The 20,312-nt window shown below is 53.6% G+C and overlaps 1 protein-coding gene across 13 annotated transcripts in view; it reads left to right on the forward strand.

Moving 5' to 3' along the window:
• DNMT3A (DNA methyltransferase 3 alpha) overlaps nucleotides 1–19,727 on the forward strand; it is a 106,564-nt gene extending 86,837 nt beyond the window's left edge. For 8 of the 13 annotated variants that reach the window (XM_027113674.1, XM_027113672.1, XM_027113675.1 and 5 more), the window contains 16 exons: nucleotides 121–279; nucleotides 709–816; nucleotides 1,032–1,188; nucleotides 1,517–1,666; nucleotides 1,774–1,818; nucleotides 2,560–2,639; nucleotides 3,196–3,308; nucleotides 3,427–3,610; nucleotides 3,858–3,942; nucleotides 5,914–6,059; nucleotides 6,880–6,970; nucleotides 7,160–7,308; nucleotides 8,334–8,419; nucleotides 10,213–10,282; nucleotides 11,005–11,123; nucleotides 11,895–19,727. In XM_027113674.1, coding sequence (XP_026969475.1) covers nucleotides 121–279; nucleotides 709–816; nucleotides 1,032–1,188; nucleotides 1,517–1,666; nucleotides 1,774–1,818; nucleotides 2,560–2,639; nucleotides 3,196–3,308; nucleotides 3,427–3,610; nucleotides 3,858–3,942; nucleotides 5,914–6,059; nucleotides 6,880–6,970; nucleotides 7,160–7,308; nucleotides 8,334–8,419; nucleotides 10,213–10,282; nucleotides 11,005–11,123; nucleotides 11,895–12,036 — 1,884 coding nt within the window. In that variant the 3' untranslated portion in view covers nucleotides 12,037–19,727. Of the gene's footprint in view, nucleotides 1–120; nucleotides 280–708; nucleotides 817–1,031; nucleotides 1,189–1,516; nucleotides 1,667–1,773; nucleotides 1,819–2,559; nucleotides 2,640–3,195; nucleotides 3,309–3,426; nucleotides 3,611–3,857; nucleotides 3,943–5,913; nucleotides 6,060–6,422; nucleotides 6,509–6,879; nucleotides 6,971–7,159; nucleotides 7,309–8,333; nucleotides 8,420–8,559; nucleotides 8,738–10,212; nucleotides 10,283–11,004; nucleotides 11,124–11,894 lie in introns of those variants that run through there. The other 5 variants (XR_003434140.1, XR_003434138.1, XR_003434139.1 and 2 more) reach the window with 5 other exon arrangements.
• Nucleotides 19,728–20,312: the final 585 nt, after the last annotated feature.

Here is a 20,312-nt window from a genome sequence, read left to right on the forward strand (position 1 = left end):
GGCGCTCCCTCCTGGCTGTCCTGACCCTCAGATGCCCAGGGCTGGGGTTGCTTTGGGGGGAATCAGGGTGGCAGGGCCTCGTGACCACCATGTAATGACTTCTGCTCCTTGGGGCTCCAGGACGGCCGGGGCTTTGGCATTGGGGAGCTGGTGTGGGGGAAACTGCGGGGCTTCTCCTGGTGGCCAGGCCGCATTGTGTCTTGGTGGATGACGGGCCGGAGCCGAGCAGCAGAAGGCACCCGTTGGGTCATGTGGTTCGGAGATGGCAAGTTCTCAGTGGTGAGTCTTGGGGTTTGGCGGTAGCCTGGCAGGGGCGGGCGGGGAGGAAGGGGTCTTGGTCCCGGGGCCTCTGGTTTTGGCTGGGGGCGTGGTTCGGAATTGGGATGGTAGGGGGGGGCTCTGCTCGTCCCCACTCTGTATATGTGTGATTGGAGGAAGCCCTTGAGATCATTAGGTTGCACTCCAAACAAGAGTCGGATGTCTTCCAGGAACCCTGTACCCAGAATTCCCTTCCACCTGCATTCAGGTCCTCCCCGACACCGGGGCTTGGACTCCTCCTTTACGTCATGTAATTATTTACTGGTGCATCCGGTCCTCTTGAGGGCAGAGGCCGGGCCCTAATGCCCCCGCCCCTGACCACGCCAGGCAAGTGGTGGGTGCTCGGTGAGTGTGGAAGGAGGAGCAAACGAGGGCGGGTTGTGCCTTCAGGTGTGTGTGGAGAAGCTGATGCCGCTGAGCTCCTTCTGCAGCGCCTTCCACCAGGCCACCTACAACAAGCAGCCCATGTACCGCAAGGCCATCTACGAAGTACTGCAGGTCAGTGCCCCTCCGAGGGACTCAGCAGGGCGAGCTCAGACGGCAGGGACCACTTTTGGTCTGGAAGCTGGAGCACAGGGCTTAGGCCTGGGCAGAGGGTCTGCCTGGGAGGCCCTCGGGCCTCCTTCTCTCCTTACCCGTCTCCTTTCTGCACCTTCTCCCACCTGTTGCCTGAGCCCACCTTCGCTACTCTCCCCACACGTGTTGCCCTCCAGGTGGCCAGCAGCCGAGCAGGGAAGCTGTTCCCGATGTGCCACGACAGCGACGAGAGCGACACTGCCAAGGCCGTGGAGGTGCAGAACAAACAGATGATCGAATGGGCCCTGGGAGGGTTCCAGCCCTCTGGCCCCAAGGGCCTGGAGCCCCCAGAAGGTAAACGCAGGTGCACCAGCAGCTCCGCACCCAGGCTCGGAAAGCCGTGCTTAGGTAGGGCCGTCAAGGCCTCCTCCATGAAGCTTCGCAGTGGGAATGGCCGCCGTCTCCCCCTCCCTGGGGCCAGGTAGGGCCAGTGCCACTCTGGGACTTTGAACAACCTGCTCCCCCTTGGCTTGCTGGCACCAGAGACTTGGGAGCTAGGAACAAGCTGGGCACCGGGCCGCACCCTGCTACACCCCGTTGTAGGTAGATGGTCCAGGGGAAGAGAGCTGGGATTCCTCGTCAGCCAGTAACCATGACCTCATCACATGCTTTCCCGATCCAGAGGAGAAGAACCCCTACAAAGAAGTTTACACAGACATGTGGGTTGAACCCGAGGCAGCTGCCTATGCACCGCCCCCACCAGCCAAAAAGCCCCGAAAGAGCACAACTGAAAAGCCCAAGGTCAAGGAGATAATTGATGAACGCACAAGAGGTAGTTGGCCTGGCTCTGGAGAGAGCGGCAGGGTGAGGCCGGCGTTCAGAGGAATGGGCATGACCCTCGAGGCCTCCTCTGACGCCGGGCTCTCCTCCCCTCTGCAGAGCGGCTGGTGTACGAGGTGCGGCAGAAGTGCCGGAACATCGAGGGTGAGTCCTGAGGGGGCAGCTGGGCCTTGGCCCTGGGAAGTCAATTGTCTGTTCCACTTGGGCCCTGAGGTGGTGGCCGGCACAGAGTACTATAGGTACCGAGGAAGGTACGATGCCGTGGGACATCAGTACTTGGTGACAGGTTGTGTCCTTTATGTCCCACCACCTCCAGCCTGCCTGACACACATCTATCTTCCGGGGCCACGATCTTTCCTGTCGGTGGTGGGAACTGGTCACTAGGGTTTGGGACACTCCAGTGGGTCAGATAAGGGTGGCCTCTCTTGGATCTGAACTTGCCCTTTTACCTTTCCTCACCTGCTCTCATCTGGGGGTCATTAGTGCATCCCATATCTGTCTCCCTTGGCCTAGTGATGGTGTGTCCAGCTCGGGGCCCTCAGGGCCAGGAAGGATGAGGGCAGGGGCCTAGGCCTTAAGGGTTGACTGCCCGAGGACATCTCCAGAGTGACACAGGGTCAGGCCCCGTTCTCACAGCGGGTTCTTGACCCTCGTACCATGCCTTTCCTGGAAGGCGGCGTTGCTGCTCAGGGAGATGAGTGGGCTTCTGAGATCGGGGCCGCGCTGCCTCCCTGTTCCATGGGGCCCCTCCCAGACTCTTTCCTGCCTTCATTTCTGGCTGCTGCTCCAGCACGCCCCTTGTTATAGCTTTTCTGGAGCTGGGCTTCGGCCCAAGCGGGGAGGGGGCCCTTCTGTGACACTCACTCTGCTTCCTCTGTTTTCCAGACATTTGCATCTCTTGTGGAAGCCTCAACGTCACCCTGGAACACCCTCTTTTCATCGGAGGAATGTGCCAAAACTGCAAGGTAGGGGCACACCCAGCAGAGACGAGGCCCCTGGCTGGCCACACCTCCTGGCCTCTGGGCTGTAGGCGCCTGGGATAGCTGTGAGGGTGACTCCGAGGTTTGCTCTTGAAGCAGAGTCCTGATAAAATGGATCCTTGGGTTTCACGCGTTTGACTTGCTGTTGCTTTTCCTCTGAGAGATCCTTGCCCCCTCTAAAGCCCCATTCATGTCCCCAGATGTGGGCTCACAGTCGCTAGTGTGAAGTGGGCGTGGACAGACTGATGGGTGGGTCCCTGTGCCCTGGGGCGGGGGACCACAAGGCGGTGCAGGCCTTCTTTTCCAGCCCTTCCCACGCGCCTCTCCTTGGTTTGTCCACTGCAGTGGGGAGGCATGGTGTCCCCTTCCCAGATCTGTGGTCTGGGCTGGACCCTGGCTGGATGGGTAGCGGGGTCGTGTCTCCAGGGCTCTGTGTCGAGGTTTCAAGGCCAAAGCCCAGAGGCTGGGTTCATAGCCTGCCTTCACCCTGGCTGGCCTGGGTGCTGCCCGGTGGTCTCTGAGCCTCCGCCGTGCTCCCTAGAACTGCTTCCTGGAGTGCGCGTACCAGTATGATGATGACGGCTATCAGTCCTACTGCACCATCTGCTGCGGGGGGCGCGAGGTGCTCATGTGCGGGAACAACAATTGCTGCAGGTGAGGCCCCGCCCCCGCGCGTAGTGGCCCTCCCTCTTTGCCCTGCACTGCGGCCACACTCCATCCGGGACTGGCCTTGGGGTGAGAGTCCCCTCCGCTCCACTGGGCTTCCTTCCAGGTGCTTTTGCGTTGAATGTGTGGATCTCTTGGTGGGGCCGGGAGCTGCGCAGGCAGCCATTAAGGAAGACCCCTGGAACTGCTACATGTGCGGGCACAAGGGCACCTACGGGCTGCTGCGGCGGCGAGAAGACTGGCCCTCTCGGCTCCAGATGTTCTTCGCCAATAACCACGACCAGGAATTCGTGAGTGCTGGGCCGAGGGTGGCTCTCCTCACCCCCCGCCTGCCAAAGCCAGAGGGCAGACTCCACCAGAGCGAGAGCGCTTCGGTCGGTCGGGGGCCTGGGCGCCGGGCAGCGGGGCCTGAGCCACGAGCGGGCTGTGCAGGTCTGGAAATCCCAAGCGCTCACAGTTGGCCGGGAGGCCAGCCCCGCGTGCGGGTCTGTAGGACACTCCTGGACACTCACCGGGCCTGTTGTGCTGGCTGCCTAGGACCCTCCGAAGGTTTACCCACCTGTCCCAGCCGAGAAGAGGAAGCCTATCCGGGTGCTGTCCCTGTTTGACGGAATCGCTACAGGTGAGAGTCTTGGGCGTCTTCGTCCTGGGACGTGGGAGCTGGGCTCAGGGGACCGTGTGTGCGTAACTTTGGCAAAAGAGAGTGACAGTTAACGTTACAACTGTTAAAATATTACCGTAAGGAGGAAGCTTCTGTGTTCAATGAAAAGTAAAACTAAGTGGTAAACCAGCATGTTTGGTGGGCATTGCCTTACTGGGGACGTGAGGTCGGGGTCGGGGGGCGGGAACGGGGGCAGTGGGAGGGAGGCGCTCCAGCAGAGGATAGAGCGATCGCTGGTCAGAGACTATGGAAGATTTTCACAGAACCTCAAAGGACAGACTTGGCGACCAAAGCAAAATCATAGGCAGTCCTGTTGTGCTTTGATTATAAGTCGCAGTGAAGAAACAAACTCTAAACGAGAGAGTCTAAAGAATGTTTAAATCGCCCGTAATCCTATGACTGGTATTTTGGTATATGTCCTTTTACATTTTTAGATTTCAGAATTTTTTTTCTGTGCATGTGTGTGTTTATATAATCACATGTAGATAGATAAATGAGACAAAAGGATAGTAAAATGCATAGTAAATGGTAAAATGCATAGTAAATGGTAAAATGCATAGTAAATGGTAAAATGCATAGTAAATGGTAAAATGCATAGTAAATGGTAAAATGTGTCGTAACGTGCCTTTTCATTTATGATATCATGACTGGTTTTTCATGTCAACCAATATAGAATTACATTATTTATAAATGCTACCTAGGATTCTATGGAGGGAAACTACCATAATTTATTTAATGAACCCCCTATCGGGTTGTTTACTTTTTTCCCCGCCGCTATGAGCAGTTCTGTGACAAGCATCCTTGAACATGCGTCTTTATATACTTAAACCGTTAACTTTTAGGGAATCCCGGGTCACCGTGTAGCCGCTGTTTTTAATTTCATGTGGTTCTTGACGTGAAGACTCATACACACCCCTCAGCCCTGCCCCAAGGCTGAGGCTCTTCAGTCCTTAGGAAACAAATAGTCCTCCTTAGAACTTGTCTTCATGGGACCAAAGGGAGATAGATGGGCAGGCGGGGCCCGGAGACCTTGGCCAGAGGGTGGGGAAGGCACCTGGGCCAGATGTCTGTCTTCTGTTCCCAGCTCAGTGCTGATGTCATGTGAACCTAAAGGAGTTAATGTACAGCTTTGGTTTCCCGGGCTAGGACCTTGAAGCCTTCTTAAGCCACGTCACACCCCAAGAGGCCGTGCAGGCCCCTTGTGGGGAGGTCTTTGGGGAGCAGTGGGAATGGTGCTGTGTCTCCTGACACAGGGCCTGTTCTGTTTCCTTGCCTCAATTCAGCAAGGCTTTGTGGAAGGGCCGTGGTCAGGAAGTGTGAGTAGTCAGTTCAGGAGGAAACAACGCTGACTGAGACCGCCCACTCTGTCTTGAAGACATTTGCAACCCAAGAGAAGGGCTGGCTCAGGCGTGCGAGCTGCTCTGAGGTGGAGGATGTGCCGCCTCAGAAGGTGCTGGGCCTTACAGAAGGGGGGAGGCCATCCCGGGGGCTGTAGGCTGGGGTGGGCCTCAGTGAAACCTTTCTAGAGTAGGTGGCATTTACCTTGAGTCTTGACGGATGGTTGAATTTTGCAGCGGGAGGTGATAGAAGGGCTGAGGAAGGACCAGTGTATGCAAGATACAGAAACAGCAAAGCCCACCCAAAAGTCACCTGTTGTTGTTGTCCCTGCTTCCCGAAACCCCCTGCTGTCCTGTCTTGACTATTTTCTGAGTAGATCAAATTAGGCGTGAAAGAGCCTCGACGTAACAGCCTGTCTGATGTCCTTGTTACTGATACTCCAGTTTGATCCAGAAGTCTCCTGCGGCTTTCAGGGCAGGGTAGGGCTTGGGCCTGCCTTTGACCCATGTGTCCGGCTGGCCCGAGGGACCCCCTGCAAAGACTGGGGTGCCAGGGAGGTGACCCAGTGACGGTGCGTTTTGCTGGCTGGCACAGGGCTTCTGGTGCTGAAGGACTTGGGCATTCAGGTGGATCGCTACATCGCTTCCGAGGTGTGCGAGGACTCCATCACGGTGGGCATGGTGCGGCACCAGGGGAAGATCATGTACGTCGGGGACGTCCGCAGCGTCACGCAGAAGCATGTATGTCAGTGCCGCCACGGCCCCGCCCACCTTCTCTACGTCACTTAGCTCCGGGGACAGCGCCAGCTCCTCTCATTTTGTCCATTTGCTCTTTTCCTTTCTCCCCCCCTCCCCCGTTGAACTCTCTCCCTCCTTCTCTTCCATTTCCCTCCTTGTCTCTAGAGGATCGGGGCAGATTCCAGTGGGAATTGGGGGCCAGGCTTCTTGGGCCTGGCTGGTTTCCGGGCCCTCTTGAGTGGAGCGCTGTGGGTTGCAGTGAGGTTCCCATCCTCCCAGTACTGCTGGCGAAAGGTTCGCCAGCCTCCATTTTGGGGAGGGGGGGATCTGGCGGGATCCTGCCTGAGTGGCCCCTTGCTTTTCCAGTTATCCATGTCGACCTCGAACTACAGGCCCTCAGGCATCCTGAAGGGCATATGGAGGGGTTCAGATGGTCCAGACACCTGCCCAAGGTGCGCAGAGCACAGAGTACCTTTCATTCAGCTGCCCAGCCTGGACCGCTGTCCCCCCTGAGTGGCTGCTTTTCCTGCTGGGGGCACACTGGTTTCCCCACTGGCCTCAGAGATGGTCCAGTTCAGTCCTTTCCCTTTATTATTTAGGAAACAGCCCAGAGAGCCTCAGTGACTTGCCTGTGGCTGCACTGTGTGTGCGCGCGCGTGTGTGTATACGAATGTACGTGTGTATGTAGAGAGCATTCAAAGCAGCTGGGTCTCTTCTCTCCCATGCCAAAGTACTTTTTTGCTAAATTCACAGATCCTTTCTCTCTCCCTTTCTGCCTCTGTCCCCGGACATCAGGCCCATCACATTACCTTTATCCTCCCAGATCCAGGAGTGGGGCCCGTTCGATCTGGTGATTGGGGGCAGTCCCTGCAATGATCTCTCCATCGTCAACCCCGCCCGCAAGGGACTCTACGGTAGGTGCTGCGCTCACCCCTCCACCTTCTGAGCTGGTGCTTTCGCACGTCAGTTTCCTACTTGGATATTTCTGCCCTGGGACGGCTACTCCCAACGACCCTGCCCTCCCCTGCCCTCCCCGTGCCCGGGCCACACCACTGTCTCCTGCAGACAGCCCCAGCTGATGGCTTTCTCTTCCGACCTCTCAGAGGGCACTGGCCGGCTCTTCTTTGAGTTCTACCGCCTCCTGCATGATGCGCGGCCCAAGGAGGGAGATGATCGCCCCTTCTTCTGGCTCTTTGAGAATGTGGTGGCCATGGGCGTTAGTGACAAGAGGGACATCTCGCGATTTCTCGAGGTATAGCCAGCACCCTTGGTTTGGTCAGCTCACTAATGGCTTCTACCTTGGACTGCTGCTTTATCCCTGTCTCATCTGCATTGTGGAGCTGGGGACTGGTGACTTCCGCTTTGCAAGGGGCCCGTTTGGGAAGCTCTGGGCTTCCCAAGTAGACAGGGAGGAAGCACGCCTTGGACAGAACCCGTGGTCTCACTGTAAGAGGTGGTGTGTGGGTGTGGGCCTCAGCACTTGGAGGGCCTGACTGTTGTAAACAGGGTGGAGTGTCAGACTCCTGGGCTTGGGGGTCTGTGTGGCGTTTCCCTGGGGGAACCTCTGAGATACCAGAAGCAATTTTCCCAACCAGAGTGGCTTGTCCTCGCTCCCTGGCACCGTGACGGATGCTTTATGGCACCTGGGAAGAAAACAGAGCTTATCTCAGTTTCTATTTCCCATTTTGTGGGTCCCAGCTTGCTGAGCCTGGTTTGGGCTGTGCACAGAGGGTTTCTGCAGCCAGAGTCCTTCTTGGGGCGGGCAGTCTGGGAGCCCGAGCCTGTGCTCCCGGGTCTTGGGGGCAAACGCCTCAAGCTGGTGTGTTTGGCTCACAATGTGGACGTACTACAGCGAACACATCCACACTCGTTGGAACTTTCTTTCTCAAAGCCTCCGGGCGAGCTGGAGCTGTGTGGTCCAGTGTGGTGGGCATCTGCCATGTGTGGCATTTAAATTGACATTAAAATTCCTCAGTCACACCAGCCTCCTCTCAAGTACTCCGCCATCTGCAGCTGGTGGGCTAGTGGCCACTACATGGAACAGTGCAGATAGAACATTTCCATCATCGCGGTGTGGACTGTGCGGGTCTAGACTGTTCCAGTGGGAGCGTGTGGAACGTAGCTGGGTTTAATTCCAGCTTTTCCTGGGGCCTTCAGGCTCTCCCAGTGTGGCCTCGAGAGAGAGAAGTAAGAGCCTTTGAGGCTCTAAACTAGCGAATTTCCTGGCACTCTTACATTTCTCTCTCACTCATCTTTCACCTCTGTCCTGTTTTATAGTCCAACCCTGTGATGATTGATGCCAAAGAAGTGTCGGCTGCACACAGGGCCCGCTACTTCTGGGGGAACCTTCCCGGTATGAACAGGTTGGTGAGAGCTCCGTGCCCAGGTGGCTGCGGGTGGGTGTCTGCAGGCAGGATGACGCCCCGAGGAGGGGGCCAGCCTCCCCTGCTGACCAGCTTGCTGCTCTGCCGTGTTCTTCTTTGTTTCCTTTTCCTTGAGGAAGAAGGGGAGTCAGGTGTAGAAAATACTTGCCTGAGAAACCAAGGACTAGTGGTCCCAAATGGGACCTTTAAAAAGCACACTCTTGACACAGAAGAGGACTCATCGTGCTGCTGAGTTATATGGTTGGTTCTCCTACGTTGGTGATGTGTCTAGAGTCAGCTGGTCCCTAGTCCCCTGAGGTAAAGCTGTGGAGGATGTGTTTGGGGATGGGAAGGAGAGTGGTGCACACAGCTGGGCCACATCGGGCTCCAGGAGAGAGAGTGTCGAAGCAGCAGGCACCTCGCAGCTCAGAGGGCCCTGCTCCACTTATTATCCACACACTTCGTTGGCTTCAAGTCCTTTTTCGGAAGGATGCTCTTCGTTTAGGTTACACAGAGATTTTAATGTCCAGGAATGAAGAAAATTTCATTTCTTCAGCGTAATAATCGTACTATAAAAAGGCGTATGTGAAGAAAGGAATTCTGGTTGAGAGTTAGTGGTTCAAAAGCAGAGGGAGATCCACCCAATCTAGATACCTATTACGGAAAGAAATACTTTGCACCATGTTTTGAGTGTGGATTTTAAGCCTCCTTGGTACACCTACAAATTGGGAACATCATTTAACCTGGCCTCAGTCATCTAATCTGCCTCTCTGGCAATAGCATGAAGTTTTAGGAACTTCCCCCGTCTCATACCTGTTTGGCAAAGCTGCCGTCTTTTGCGAGGGCTTGTTGGCTGGGAAGGAGATGGGTCAGTGGGCAGCTGACCTGAAAACTGTCTCGGTGTCTCCCTAATGTTCCCGGGATGGATGTCTGTGCGTACTGGAAAAATGGACTGGCTTATGTAGTCCAGTATTTTTATGGAGCCAGTAACTCAGCGTACCCTGACAGCCCTTGGGGGGATTGTTCTCACATGCTTCTTCCAACTCTAAAATTCTAGAACTCTGAGCTTCCAGGAGGAGCAGAGGTACCGCGAGGGACCAAGTAGAGTGTATATGCGCCTAAACAGGGAGGAGCCTGGAGGCGCGATCTGACCATGGGTCCTGGGGTGGTTCCCATGCAGAGATGGTGGACCGCTCTGTGAAACCTTTATTACGTAATCCTAAATGTCAGAAAAGGCCAGCAGCGAAGGTGATATTTAGTGATCTGGTCTGCCTTCTGAGAAGTGACACGTTCCGTGTCACAAAATTTTAGTCTTCTGGGGACTGTGCAGAATTTATCTGGTTAACTAACTGTACATTTCAGGTGTACAGTTTGACGAATTTCATCCAGTGTACAGACCCATGTAACCATCACCGTAGTCGAAATACAGGCCATTCTGTCATGCCAAAGCTTGCTTTGTGATGGGTGCTTTTAAGACTCAGTCTATTTTTAAGTAACAGGTTTAAAAATAATTGGGCTTTTCCCCGTCTGGGCAGGCGTTGTCTGTTCATTTGTAGTTTGAGACCACTTTTGAATTCACCTTTAAGGATTCATGCTTGGGGGACTTGTGTCTGTGAGTGGCTGCAGTGTATGTCGCATGTGTTGGGGAGTCTGAGGGGGGTTACGACGCACGTGGGTGACGGGGTCCTCTTTGATTTCCCCGTGTGAGTCAGATGGCTGCTGGCTCAGGGCCCTGGGTGCGCCCCTGCCGTCGTCCTGGTCTCTGTTGTTACTCTCTCTCTTCTGCCTTCCAGGCCGTTGGCATCCACTGTGAATGATAAGCTGGAGCTGCAGGAGTGTCTGGAGCACGGCAGGATAGCCAAGGTTAGCCCAGCATCCAAGCCCTCTGCTGGGGGTAAGGAGAAGGGCAGGACGGGCTGGAACAGCACCAGGGCTGTGTGTCCCGCCTGCAGAGGATGCGACTGAGGGGGTCGTGCATGCAGTTGGCCAGAGCGGGAGGGTCGAGGGGGGAAAGCCTGGAGGGCCGGGGGAGAGGTCAGGAATCCTTGCTGCCTGCAGCCCTTCCGTGCTGAGCTCGCCCGCTGCTCCTGTGGGAGGCAGACACTAAGACGTCTTTGCCAAGGTCCCTGCGTCTGCTACGGCTTTTGAATGATTGAGCCAGGACCTATTGCACGAGCCTTCAGAGCAGAGCTTCTCCTGTGATGTGGAAGCTCCCTTTCTCGCTGGAGAAACCTCCTGGGGCTGCTGGCACCCCAGGGGTGCCTTTGCGCCCCTGAGTAATTTGGCATCCTCTTGCCTGTAAGTCACCACCCCTGGGAAAAAACAATTCTTAGGAGACTGACGAAGGACAGTGGCTCAAGCTGCTGTCTGTCAAGCCCTTGGCCAGTGGGACTGGACTGAGGATGGCCGGGTGCCCTCAGTGTAGGAAGGAAAGCAGGGCAGGGGGGTCTGTGGAGGCTCACGACTGGAGCCTGACCTCGGCCCCTGGATGCACCAGGCCTTGTCACCTTTGGACGCACCAGTCCTTGGTAGGTGCCTGGCAGGAGATGAGTACTCATTTCTCTTTTCCTCTCCTCGTCTTCTAGTTCAGCAAAGTGAGGACCATTACTACTAGGTCGAACTCCATAAAGCAGGGCAAAGACCAGCATTTCCCCGTCTTCATGAATGAGAAAGAGGACATCTTATGGTGCACTGAAATGGAAAGGTACCCACTCAGGCTGGTGTCGGGCAGGAGCGGGTGGGAGGGATCTCCGCCTCTGCACCAGACTCGGATCCCCTGCGGATACCCCGTGAGCAGTGGGTTTTCCCAAGCATTTCCCAACATGGCAGATTCCTGGGGGAGGACTCCTGTGCGTTGTAAGGCTGGTTTAAAGTAAGGGGGGGGGCGTCTAGGAATCAACCCCCGATGCCTTGGCTCCCAGCGGTCCTTCTGAGCTCCAAGGAAGCACTGTGGCTGCAGGAGCTTCCCTGCGTCCCACTTGCTGATGTTATGTGCTTTGCAGACCAGGACAGTGTGGGACCAGGTGGGCCTTAAAGCCTCAGCACCCTGCTTTGGCACAGATTGGACTTGGGCTAGATTCCTCATTCTTGGGGTAACTGCCATTTAGCCAGACAAAGAGACCATTTTCACAGGCAGCCGGAGCAAGCAGGAACTCCTGACATCAGGCAAGGGTTTGGCCCCCTTGCAGAGTCTTCCGTTCTCTGCGGGGGAAGATACCAGGGATGTATTTTTATTACATACAGAGTTGAGATACCCACTGTGGGTCTGAATTTCAGGTGGAGCGTGTCCTGGAGGTGTTTCTCACAAACGCTAACTCTGTTTCTACTGCGTGGGAAATCTCTAGGCAGTGATCATCTTAACATACCTTCAGACCCACAGAGAGTAGCCGGGCGCCTGAGTCTCGAACAGGTTATTAAGGACACAGAATTGCCCAGGCTGGCGCTGACTCCTGCCCTGTCTGCCTTTTCTCCCCAGGGTGTTTGGCTTCCCTGTCCACTATACCGACGTCTCCAACATGAGCCGCTTGGCGAGGCAGAGACTGCTGGGCCGGTCGTGGAGCGTGCCCGTCATCCGCCACCTCTTCGCTCCGCTGAAGGAATATTTTGCTTGTGTGTAAGGGACGTGAGGGCAAACCGAGGTAGTGAAACAAGGTTTAAACAAACAAACAAAAAACACAAAACACAACAAAATACCAAGAACATGAGGATGGAGAGAAGTATCAGCACCCAGAAGAGGAAAAGGAATTTAAAACAAAAAAAAAAACCCCACAGAGGCAGAAATACCGGAAGGCTTTGCCTTGTAAAAAGGGTTGGACATCATCTCCTGATTTTTCAATGTTAATCTTCAGTCCTATTTAAAAACAAAACCAAGCTCCCTCCCCACCCTCCCACCCCCTTTTTTTCGGTCAAACCTTTTGTTTTCTACTCTTTTCAGAGGGGTTTTCTGTTTGTTTGGGTTTTTGTTTCTTGCTGTGACTGAAACAAGAGGGTTTATTGCAGCAAAAAAAAAAAAATCAGTAACAAAAAATAGTAACATACCTTGCAGAGGAAAGATGGGAGTGAAGGAAAGAAGGAAATTCTATAGAAATCTATATATTGGGGTTTTTTTTGTTTTTTTTTTTGTTTTTGTTTTGTTTTTTTTACTATGTATCTTTTTTTTTGTTGTTGTCTCTAGCCTGATCAGATAGGAGCACAAGCAGAGGACAGAAAATAGACACTCAGGCGGCAGAGTTCCCTCCCAGCCACTGAGCTGTCTTGCCAGCACCATTCCTGGTCATGCAAAACACAACCCAACTAGCAGCAGAGAGACGAGAACACCACACAAGACCCTTTTATACAGTATTCAGGTGCCTACCACACAGGAAACCTTGAAGAAAATCAGTTTCTAGAAGCCGCTGTTACCTCTTGTTTACAGTTTATATATATATGATAGATATGAGATATATATATAAAAGGTACTGTTAACTACTGTACAACCCGACTTCATAATGGTGCTTTACAACAGCGAGATGAGTAAAAACATCAGCTTCCACGTTGCCTTATGTGCAAAGGGTTTTAACCAAGGATGGAGAAAGGGAGACAGCTTGGAGGTGAACCGTTAACCGTGGTGGGGTTTTTCAATTTCCCCTTGGTGTTTAACAAGGTGAAGGAGGAGAATTTGGGAACAGCATTCTCCCGTTTCTCCCTGCCAAAAAAGGGGGTGAAATTCAGTGGTCGGGACCGTGGAAAGCTGAGAGTGGGATCCATCCAGGCTCCTGAGATAACCTTTTGATTTTTTTAGAAAAGGAGACTCCCTCGGCAAGATGGCAGGATGAGGGGTCTTCATTCCCAATTTCTCACATTAGCCGATTCGAGGGCTCCTTGCGGTGGGGTCAGAAAAAATCCAGAGTGCGGGCAAGTGACAGTTCAGACCCCACCTGGAGCAAATAAAAAAACATACAAAACGTACTGGTGCTTTCCTGTCTAAGTCGCTTTTTGTGTGTTCTTTTATGAGGCCCCCACCATCCACCCTCTGTGCACAAGGCGGCTTCCGGCCCCTGGAATGTGATGTTTTTGGTCATCTCCAAAGGCTGCAGTTTTATACTGGGAGGCTGATGACACCTTTTGTTATAATTATTCTTATGGTTCTGGTTATAATTATGTTTGTTTTCAGATTTTCTTTAAGAAAACAAAAACCCAACCCCCCCTCCCTTTAGGTTTCAAACCAAGGTGCGGGGAGCAGGGTGCTTCTAAGTCAGTGGTGGCCCTGGTGCCCTGGCTCCCCACCCCTCGGGCCAGGTGGGCCACCGGGCGCTGCGACAGCTGGGCGTCGGCCAGGGGGTCCCCGAGGCCGGCCTTCCGGGCGCGTCCCTCTTCTCTTCTGCTTCCCTCCTCTCGAGTCACGTGTGTCAGGGCTGGAGGGAGGACCAGGCATCTCTCTCCTCGCGTGTGTGATTGGAGTGGTGTGTATTTCTTTTCTAGTACTTGGTCTGATGATAGCTGTGCTCTTACCTCGAGTCAGCAGCACCTGGAGCCCCAAGTGCACGACACTTGGTTCCGCTTCCCGGCGAGGCAGGCAGCCTGGTGTTGGCTGTAGGCAGGGACGGCATGTGTGGCTCCAGGGTGAGGGCCCAATGGGCAGATGCCTGCCTGGGTAGATGGGGTGTAGATAATGTGGCATATAGAGATATATATTTTATAATGGGAGGGGGGAGTGGCACCTCCTGGGACTGGCAGGGCTGGCAGGGGTGCTGCCAAGCACATGGTCCCACGTTCGCATCCCTAGAAAGATAGGGCCTACGGTGATAGGCGCTATATAAATACATAGATAGGGTCACGTATAAGAAATATTTTGTAGTGGGGAGCGGGGGAAGGAGGCTCAGAATGCTGAGTCTCGGGCCCCACTGCAGACAGGCCCCACACCAATCAGTCAGTCCCACACGCACACACAGGAACATGTTTCTATACCGATGCGTAACGAATGCGCGTGCGCACACACACGCACACGCACACCCACACGCACACACACACACACACACACACACACAGCCAGGGAGCTCCCAGCGCTCTTCTCCCCAGGATTCAGGACTTTGCAGAGTCGGCCCTGCAGCTCTTTACCTCTGTTGCCCTAATTGCAGGTAGACTGTCAATCCCAGAAGTTGCTAGGTGCTGAGGGCAGGAAAAGGAGGAGGTTTTCTTTCAGCAGGTGCTCTCCTCTAGCAGGTAGCGTTCTATCTCTTTTGCCCCTGGTGATGTCAAAAGACTCTTCTGTTAGCAACCTGTGACACTGACCTGCAACCCTAGGCACCAGTCCAGTCAGCCCTCAACTCCCCCTACCTATTCTCCCCCGACCAAAACGAAACTGACGTCCAGGGCTGTCTTGGCCAGGGGGCTTCCATTGGAAAAAAAATGGGACAGTGAACCTCACCTTTTGAATAAAGCAAATTAGTAATTGGTGACAAAACGAAACCAGGCTTTGAATCCCGTGCTCATTGCTCAGGAGTAAGCCCACAGCTGGTGGCCGCGGTCTCCCGCTCCTTTTAGGGGTGCTTAGTCCCGCACCCCGGGCTACTCATTTCCTTGTCAGATTGGTTTTTAAGATGATACCCAGTTGCTTCCTGCCAGCTGTGTGCCGTGATGCCAGGTGGTGATGGTGGGCTCCCACGGGGCTGGAGCAGCTGTGGGGGAAGCCCTCGGCCCTTCCCTCGTTGGAGTCTGTACCGAACTGTGGTGCTCACCCCACCCCCTCCAGCCAGGCTCCATCTTCCCGGCCCAGAGCCCACCAGCACTGCTCCGGAGGGCTGGGGGAGGAGGGCTGCCGCAGGCAGTCCAAGGTGCTCCCTCCCCTGGCGGCCAACGCTAAGGTCTTCCCAGCCCCAGTGTCAGGGCAGAGTCTCTTCCTCTGCAGACAGACTTCCTGGCTCTCCGAGGCCTTTTGTCCACTGCTTGTGTGCAGGAGTTTGCTTTTCCCAGTGGCCCAAGCCCCACCCACGGGCTTGGTGTGGGGAAGCAGCTCAGTAGCCAAGGATGTGGTGAGCCTGAGGGCTCGGCGTGGGCCGGCCAGCTTGCTTGCTGTGGCTGAGGACCTGTTGCGCGCAGTCTGGCCACCTGACTAGGCCCCAGAAGGGGCCAGATGCACCCTCGCAGGGATGAGAGTTAACGATCACCAGCTTTTCTTCCAGCCACACCCGTGGGCTTGGTCCCATAGTAGAGCTTGGTAGGGTGCAGGGGACCTTGGGGATGTGCCAACTTGGCCACACCGGCGTGCTGTCCAACTCTGGGGGTGCTCCTGGGCGCAGTGATCAGGTCCCCTTCTAAAGGGGAGCTGTGCTTGGACAGGCTGAGGTGAGGTCGCGCGGGGATGCAGGTGGGGGGTCGCGGCACTCGTTGTGCGTGAGGCTCAGGGTAGAGGCAGCGCAGCGGGAGAGACCATGAAGGCCTAGGGAAAATTCTGGACTATGTTCCCAGTGGGGTTTTCTTTCTGAAGAGCAGGCCAATTTACAAATTCCTGGAAACGAGGGTTTCTAGGGACTGAGGATGATGCCCCCTACTTGCTGCAGGTGCCAGAGGGACCTGTGCCTCTTGCCGGGGGTAGGTAGCTGGGGCTCGGCAGGGCGCAGGGCCCTGGGTCGCTTGCCCGAGGAGGAAGCTCGTCTCCAGCCAGCGCCGCTGAGCCCCGTGGGCCTCAAGCTGGCTGGTGCTGCCTGCCTTTCCCGGGAGCCGACCGAGGAGCACAGGACCCGTGGGGTCTTGCAGTCAGTGATGGCAACCCAGGTGTGCCACTGTCTGTTTTTCTTTCTAGACCCCAGAACCTTCCTGCTATTGAACATTCTAGAAAGCAAACTTCCCCAAAGAGCACGCAGGACTGCTTTGCTTTTGAGACGGGCCTGGGAGTGGCGGCTGGCGAAGATGCCTGTGGGTTTTTGGTGAGTCGCTAGAGTGCAGACTGGGACAGGCAGACCCAGCAGGAAGAAAGGCTGGTGGTGGACATCGGACTGGTCTAATGAGGGCCGGCTCCCCTTACTTCCTGCATAGCTGGCAATTCTGGGGAAGACTGAATTGATGGGATGGGAATTAGATGGGAATAGCCCACGGTCTCCAGCACAGGAAGGTCTGTAACAGGAGCAAGGGAAGGAACTGTTTCAGCAGAGCCACCTGGGGAATGTTCTTAGCCTTCATCTCGCTGATGACATCATTATACATAAAGTGGATCTTGGAGGCGCTTTTGAATTCCTGTCGCTGTTCTGTTTGGGGCAGAGAGGCTGTGGCACTGGTATTTTTCAGAGGTGTCGTTTTCAAGAAACTTGCAGGGTTAGGGCCGTGGGTCCTGCCTCGCACTGTGATCTGATGAGGGCTGGTCGTTGCCTGTGGTCAGGGTAGCAGCAGAGCCAAGATGCTGGTGAGAACTGGGTTTCTAGCCAGGCCCCGTTTTGATCGCAGGAGATGAGGAATCTGAATTTGTCATCGGGCGTGGTCTAGTCTGGCCCCTCCCAGCGCTTGTGATTAGCGATGACACTGGAGTTGTCCTGCCCTCTTTCCTCCACCTCTGGAGGGCTGGCGTGGAGCTGGAATGGCTCTCCCGGCCATTCCTTGCTGAGGCAGGGATTAACCATGAGTGTTTGGAGGATCTAAGAGGAAAGAGAATAGATTTCTATCCAGGATGGACTCCACTGTTCTAGCAGAAGCTCTCGAGTCTTTACGTTTTGGTAAAGGAAGGCTGGGGTCTTCAGGCAGCGAGAGCAGCCCCTCTTGCACCGGTGTGTTCCAGAGACCCGGCTGAGTGGGCCTTGGGTTGTTTATCCAGCTGATCCTCAGCAGTGGAGCCTGGGGAGGGGGAGAAACAAGCAGGTCAGAAGCAGTGAGGGCAAGGATGGAAGGTCCTTAGCTAGTCGTGGCCGGCCGAATCGCCCGAACGGAGGCCCGCAGATTCCTGTAACTCCAGTAACTGGAAAACGCCCCGCAGGGGCATGGGAGGGCGGCTTTCTCAGCCTCCAGTCTCACGGCCTCCAGCCCTGGGCCTGAGGACATGAGCAGGGATCCGAAAGCATCACCTGAGTCCCATTTCACTTCACAGACTGATCTGGTTGCACAGCCCTAGAACCCAACCAACCACAAAAATGCCGAAATTCCTTAGAATACGCAGAGGGAGGAGGTGACTCAACAAGGTGCTAAAACATTTTATTAAAAATATATATTGTTAAATTAAGTCTGCTGTCTGGACAATGACTGTTTGTTTTGTTTTCTTGTAGTGGAGTTTAAAAGAGACTATTATTTTACTCTGATATATTATTATTAAAAAGGCATTTTAACTTTGTACTTGAAAACTAAATGAGCGATTTCATGTGTTTTAGCTGAGGCATTGAAGTAGCGGGTGCTTACTTATTTGTGGGAAATCATGTATTCATACTGAAGAATAAACTCCGTAGCTGATTTGGTAATAACTTTTACTGTTACAGACGATTTCGCTTTGACCCCGGCGGGAGAGCACTTTTACTGCACATTCCACGCAGCTAAATGCAGGACTTAACTCCCCAGACCCTTCCCTTCCCAACCCTCTTTCCTTTCTCTTCAGTTCCTCTTCTGACTCTTTGTTGTTGTTGTTTTTTTTTTTCTCCCTGGTTCCAGCATCCTTTCACCACTGTATTTTTTTTAGGGTTGCTTCTCTATTTATTGACAATAATAATGTACATTTCACAGTCTGGTTCTGGGACATCGGGGAGGGGCAAGTGTGAAAGGGCCCTGCACGGGTCCCCACCCCCATGCCCTGGTGTTCTGTTGTATCTCTGTGTAAGTGATGCTCGTGACATAGCTGTTATGAAATAATTATAAAGAGGTCAGTGCGTACAGCAGATGTAGAAAGTCTGTCAGTTCCGCCTTCATCACGTTTTTTTTTTTTTGTGCCCAGAAGCATATAATAAAGCTCCTTTCTAATGTACTTGTGCTGGAGAACACTTGAATAAATGGACTGTTTTTGTGCAAAAAAGAAAAACGGAAAAAGCACCGTAATAATGTCCTTTTGTCTTGCGTCTCCTTTCCCCTGACATGACTGTTGGCAACCTTCTTCAGAGGTCCTAGCACTGGGTCTAGACAGTGCAGCTCCTCCCTTTAAAAACATCACCTGCATGAACATTCAATAGGGACTGTAAACTGGGTGCAAAAAAGGGTGGTTTGGTTGACAGGAAGCTCGAAGATAAGTTAGAGTGAGGCAAGGTTGCAGGAAGAGCAGATTCTGTCCAGGCTGAGCTACAGAAATTTTCAGACTAGAGCCGGGAGAGGAGTGGGCCTCGTGCCTGTGTCAGACAAGCTAGAGGGCTTTGGTTACGGGCACAGTTCCTCTCTGTGTGGGGTTTCTCCAAAACACAAGGGCATCCAGAGGAGAGCAGCCGGGTGGTGGACAGTCTAGACTGTGCAAGGGACCCTGGGAGACACAGGTGTTTGGCCCCCAAAATGGGAGAATTTAGAGAATGGTGCAGACAATGACAGGGAGAGCCCAAGGGGCTGGGATGATTTGGGGCAGTTCCACGTGGCAGGCGGAAGTGGGGCCAGTCGGCCGAAGTCGGTCTATTTCAGCTCAGCACAAGAAGATCCTTTTTCACTACTGGCCAGCAGTCCGAGGGCTGCCCTGAGTACAGTGAAGCCCTGGTCAGTTAAGAGGCGCTGGACAGCCACTGGGGCTCCTGCTGACCTTCCTTGAGACCCCAAGTCTGGGTTATCCTGGCTGACCCACCCCTCCTCAGCACTATCTTGCAAGTGGACGGTGCCTTGCGGTTGGAAGAGCCCGTTCACACATGATGTCCCCTTTGTCCTCGTGACTCTTTGCCTGGCAGTTACTAGTTCCCTGTTGTCCCATCTAAGAGACTGATCTGAACACATAGAAGAACTGGGCTTTTCCCATCACATCTCCTCTCTAAGACCCCTGGCATTCCATGCTGCATTTCCATTTCCTAAGTGCCAAGCAGATCCCGCCAATGATTTCTTGTCTTCAGGGAGGATTATTCAAGGTTTCTTTCCTACAGCAGATTTCGGGGGAGGTTTAGGACTGCACCACTTTGCTGGCAGCTTTGAAAGAAATTATAAGGGGGAAATTTGAGAAAAAGGGGAAAATAACAGGCTTTTTTTTCATGGGCACTTTTTATTTTCTTTACAAAATTGTAAATGTATATTTAACTGTTATCCTACTTTTTTCTCAATATTTTTCAATGTTGATGTAGAATTCTTTTTTAAAAAATGGCTGCATGGCATTTTCTTGTTGGATGTTTGTTTCTATATATATATATGCATTTTATTTTAGCTATAAATAGAGCTGCAATAAATATCTTTATGTGTTGGCTTTTCCCCCCTATATTTTGTATTTTTTTCTTTAAGATAACATTACCAGAAATGAGACTTACTGGGGCAAAGTAGATGAACATTTTGGTTGGCTCCTGACATGTTCGCCTGATCTCCTCCCAAAGGTCAGCCAACAGTGTATCTTCAGCTCTGAGACTCTCAGTTCAGAAAGAAACAAATGTAGTCTTTAGTTTGACCAATTCAGAAATGTGTTAATCTCAGTGGGAAAGTAGAGACTCAAGACACTTTGTGTGTGTGAGAAGCTAAAAATCTGTAGCGAGAAGCCAGAGGTGGAAGCAACACTATTTGGTCACTTAAGTTTTGAAAATTAGCTCACCTGGAGTGCCGGCCTGGAGGAAGCATGGTGGGGGGTGGAATTCGGACTGAATCCCTGAGACTCTAGCTCCAAGTCTAAGGAGAAATGGGAGGGTATCTTTGGTGTCCTTTGGCTCTGAGGGCCAAGGCTGAGCACCCCAGCGTCGTCAGAGCTGAGGGTGGGAGGTCTGGCTAGAGCTTATGGGAGGGAGCTGCTAGGGCCATTTCATTAATAAAAACCATCCTGTGAAGTTCCTGGGTTTAAATGAGG

The sequence above is a fragment of the Aethalodelphis obliquidens genome, unplaced genomic scaffold (assembly GCF_003676395.1).
Source record: "Aethalodelphis obliquidens isolate GAN/ISIS:26980383/991018 unplaced genomic scaffold, ASM367639v1 scaffold12, whole genome shotgun sequence".
NCBI lineage: Eukaryota > Metazoa > Chordata > Mammalia > Artiodactyla > Delphinidae > Aethalodelphis > Aethalodelphis obliquidens.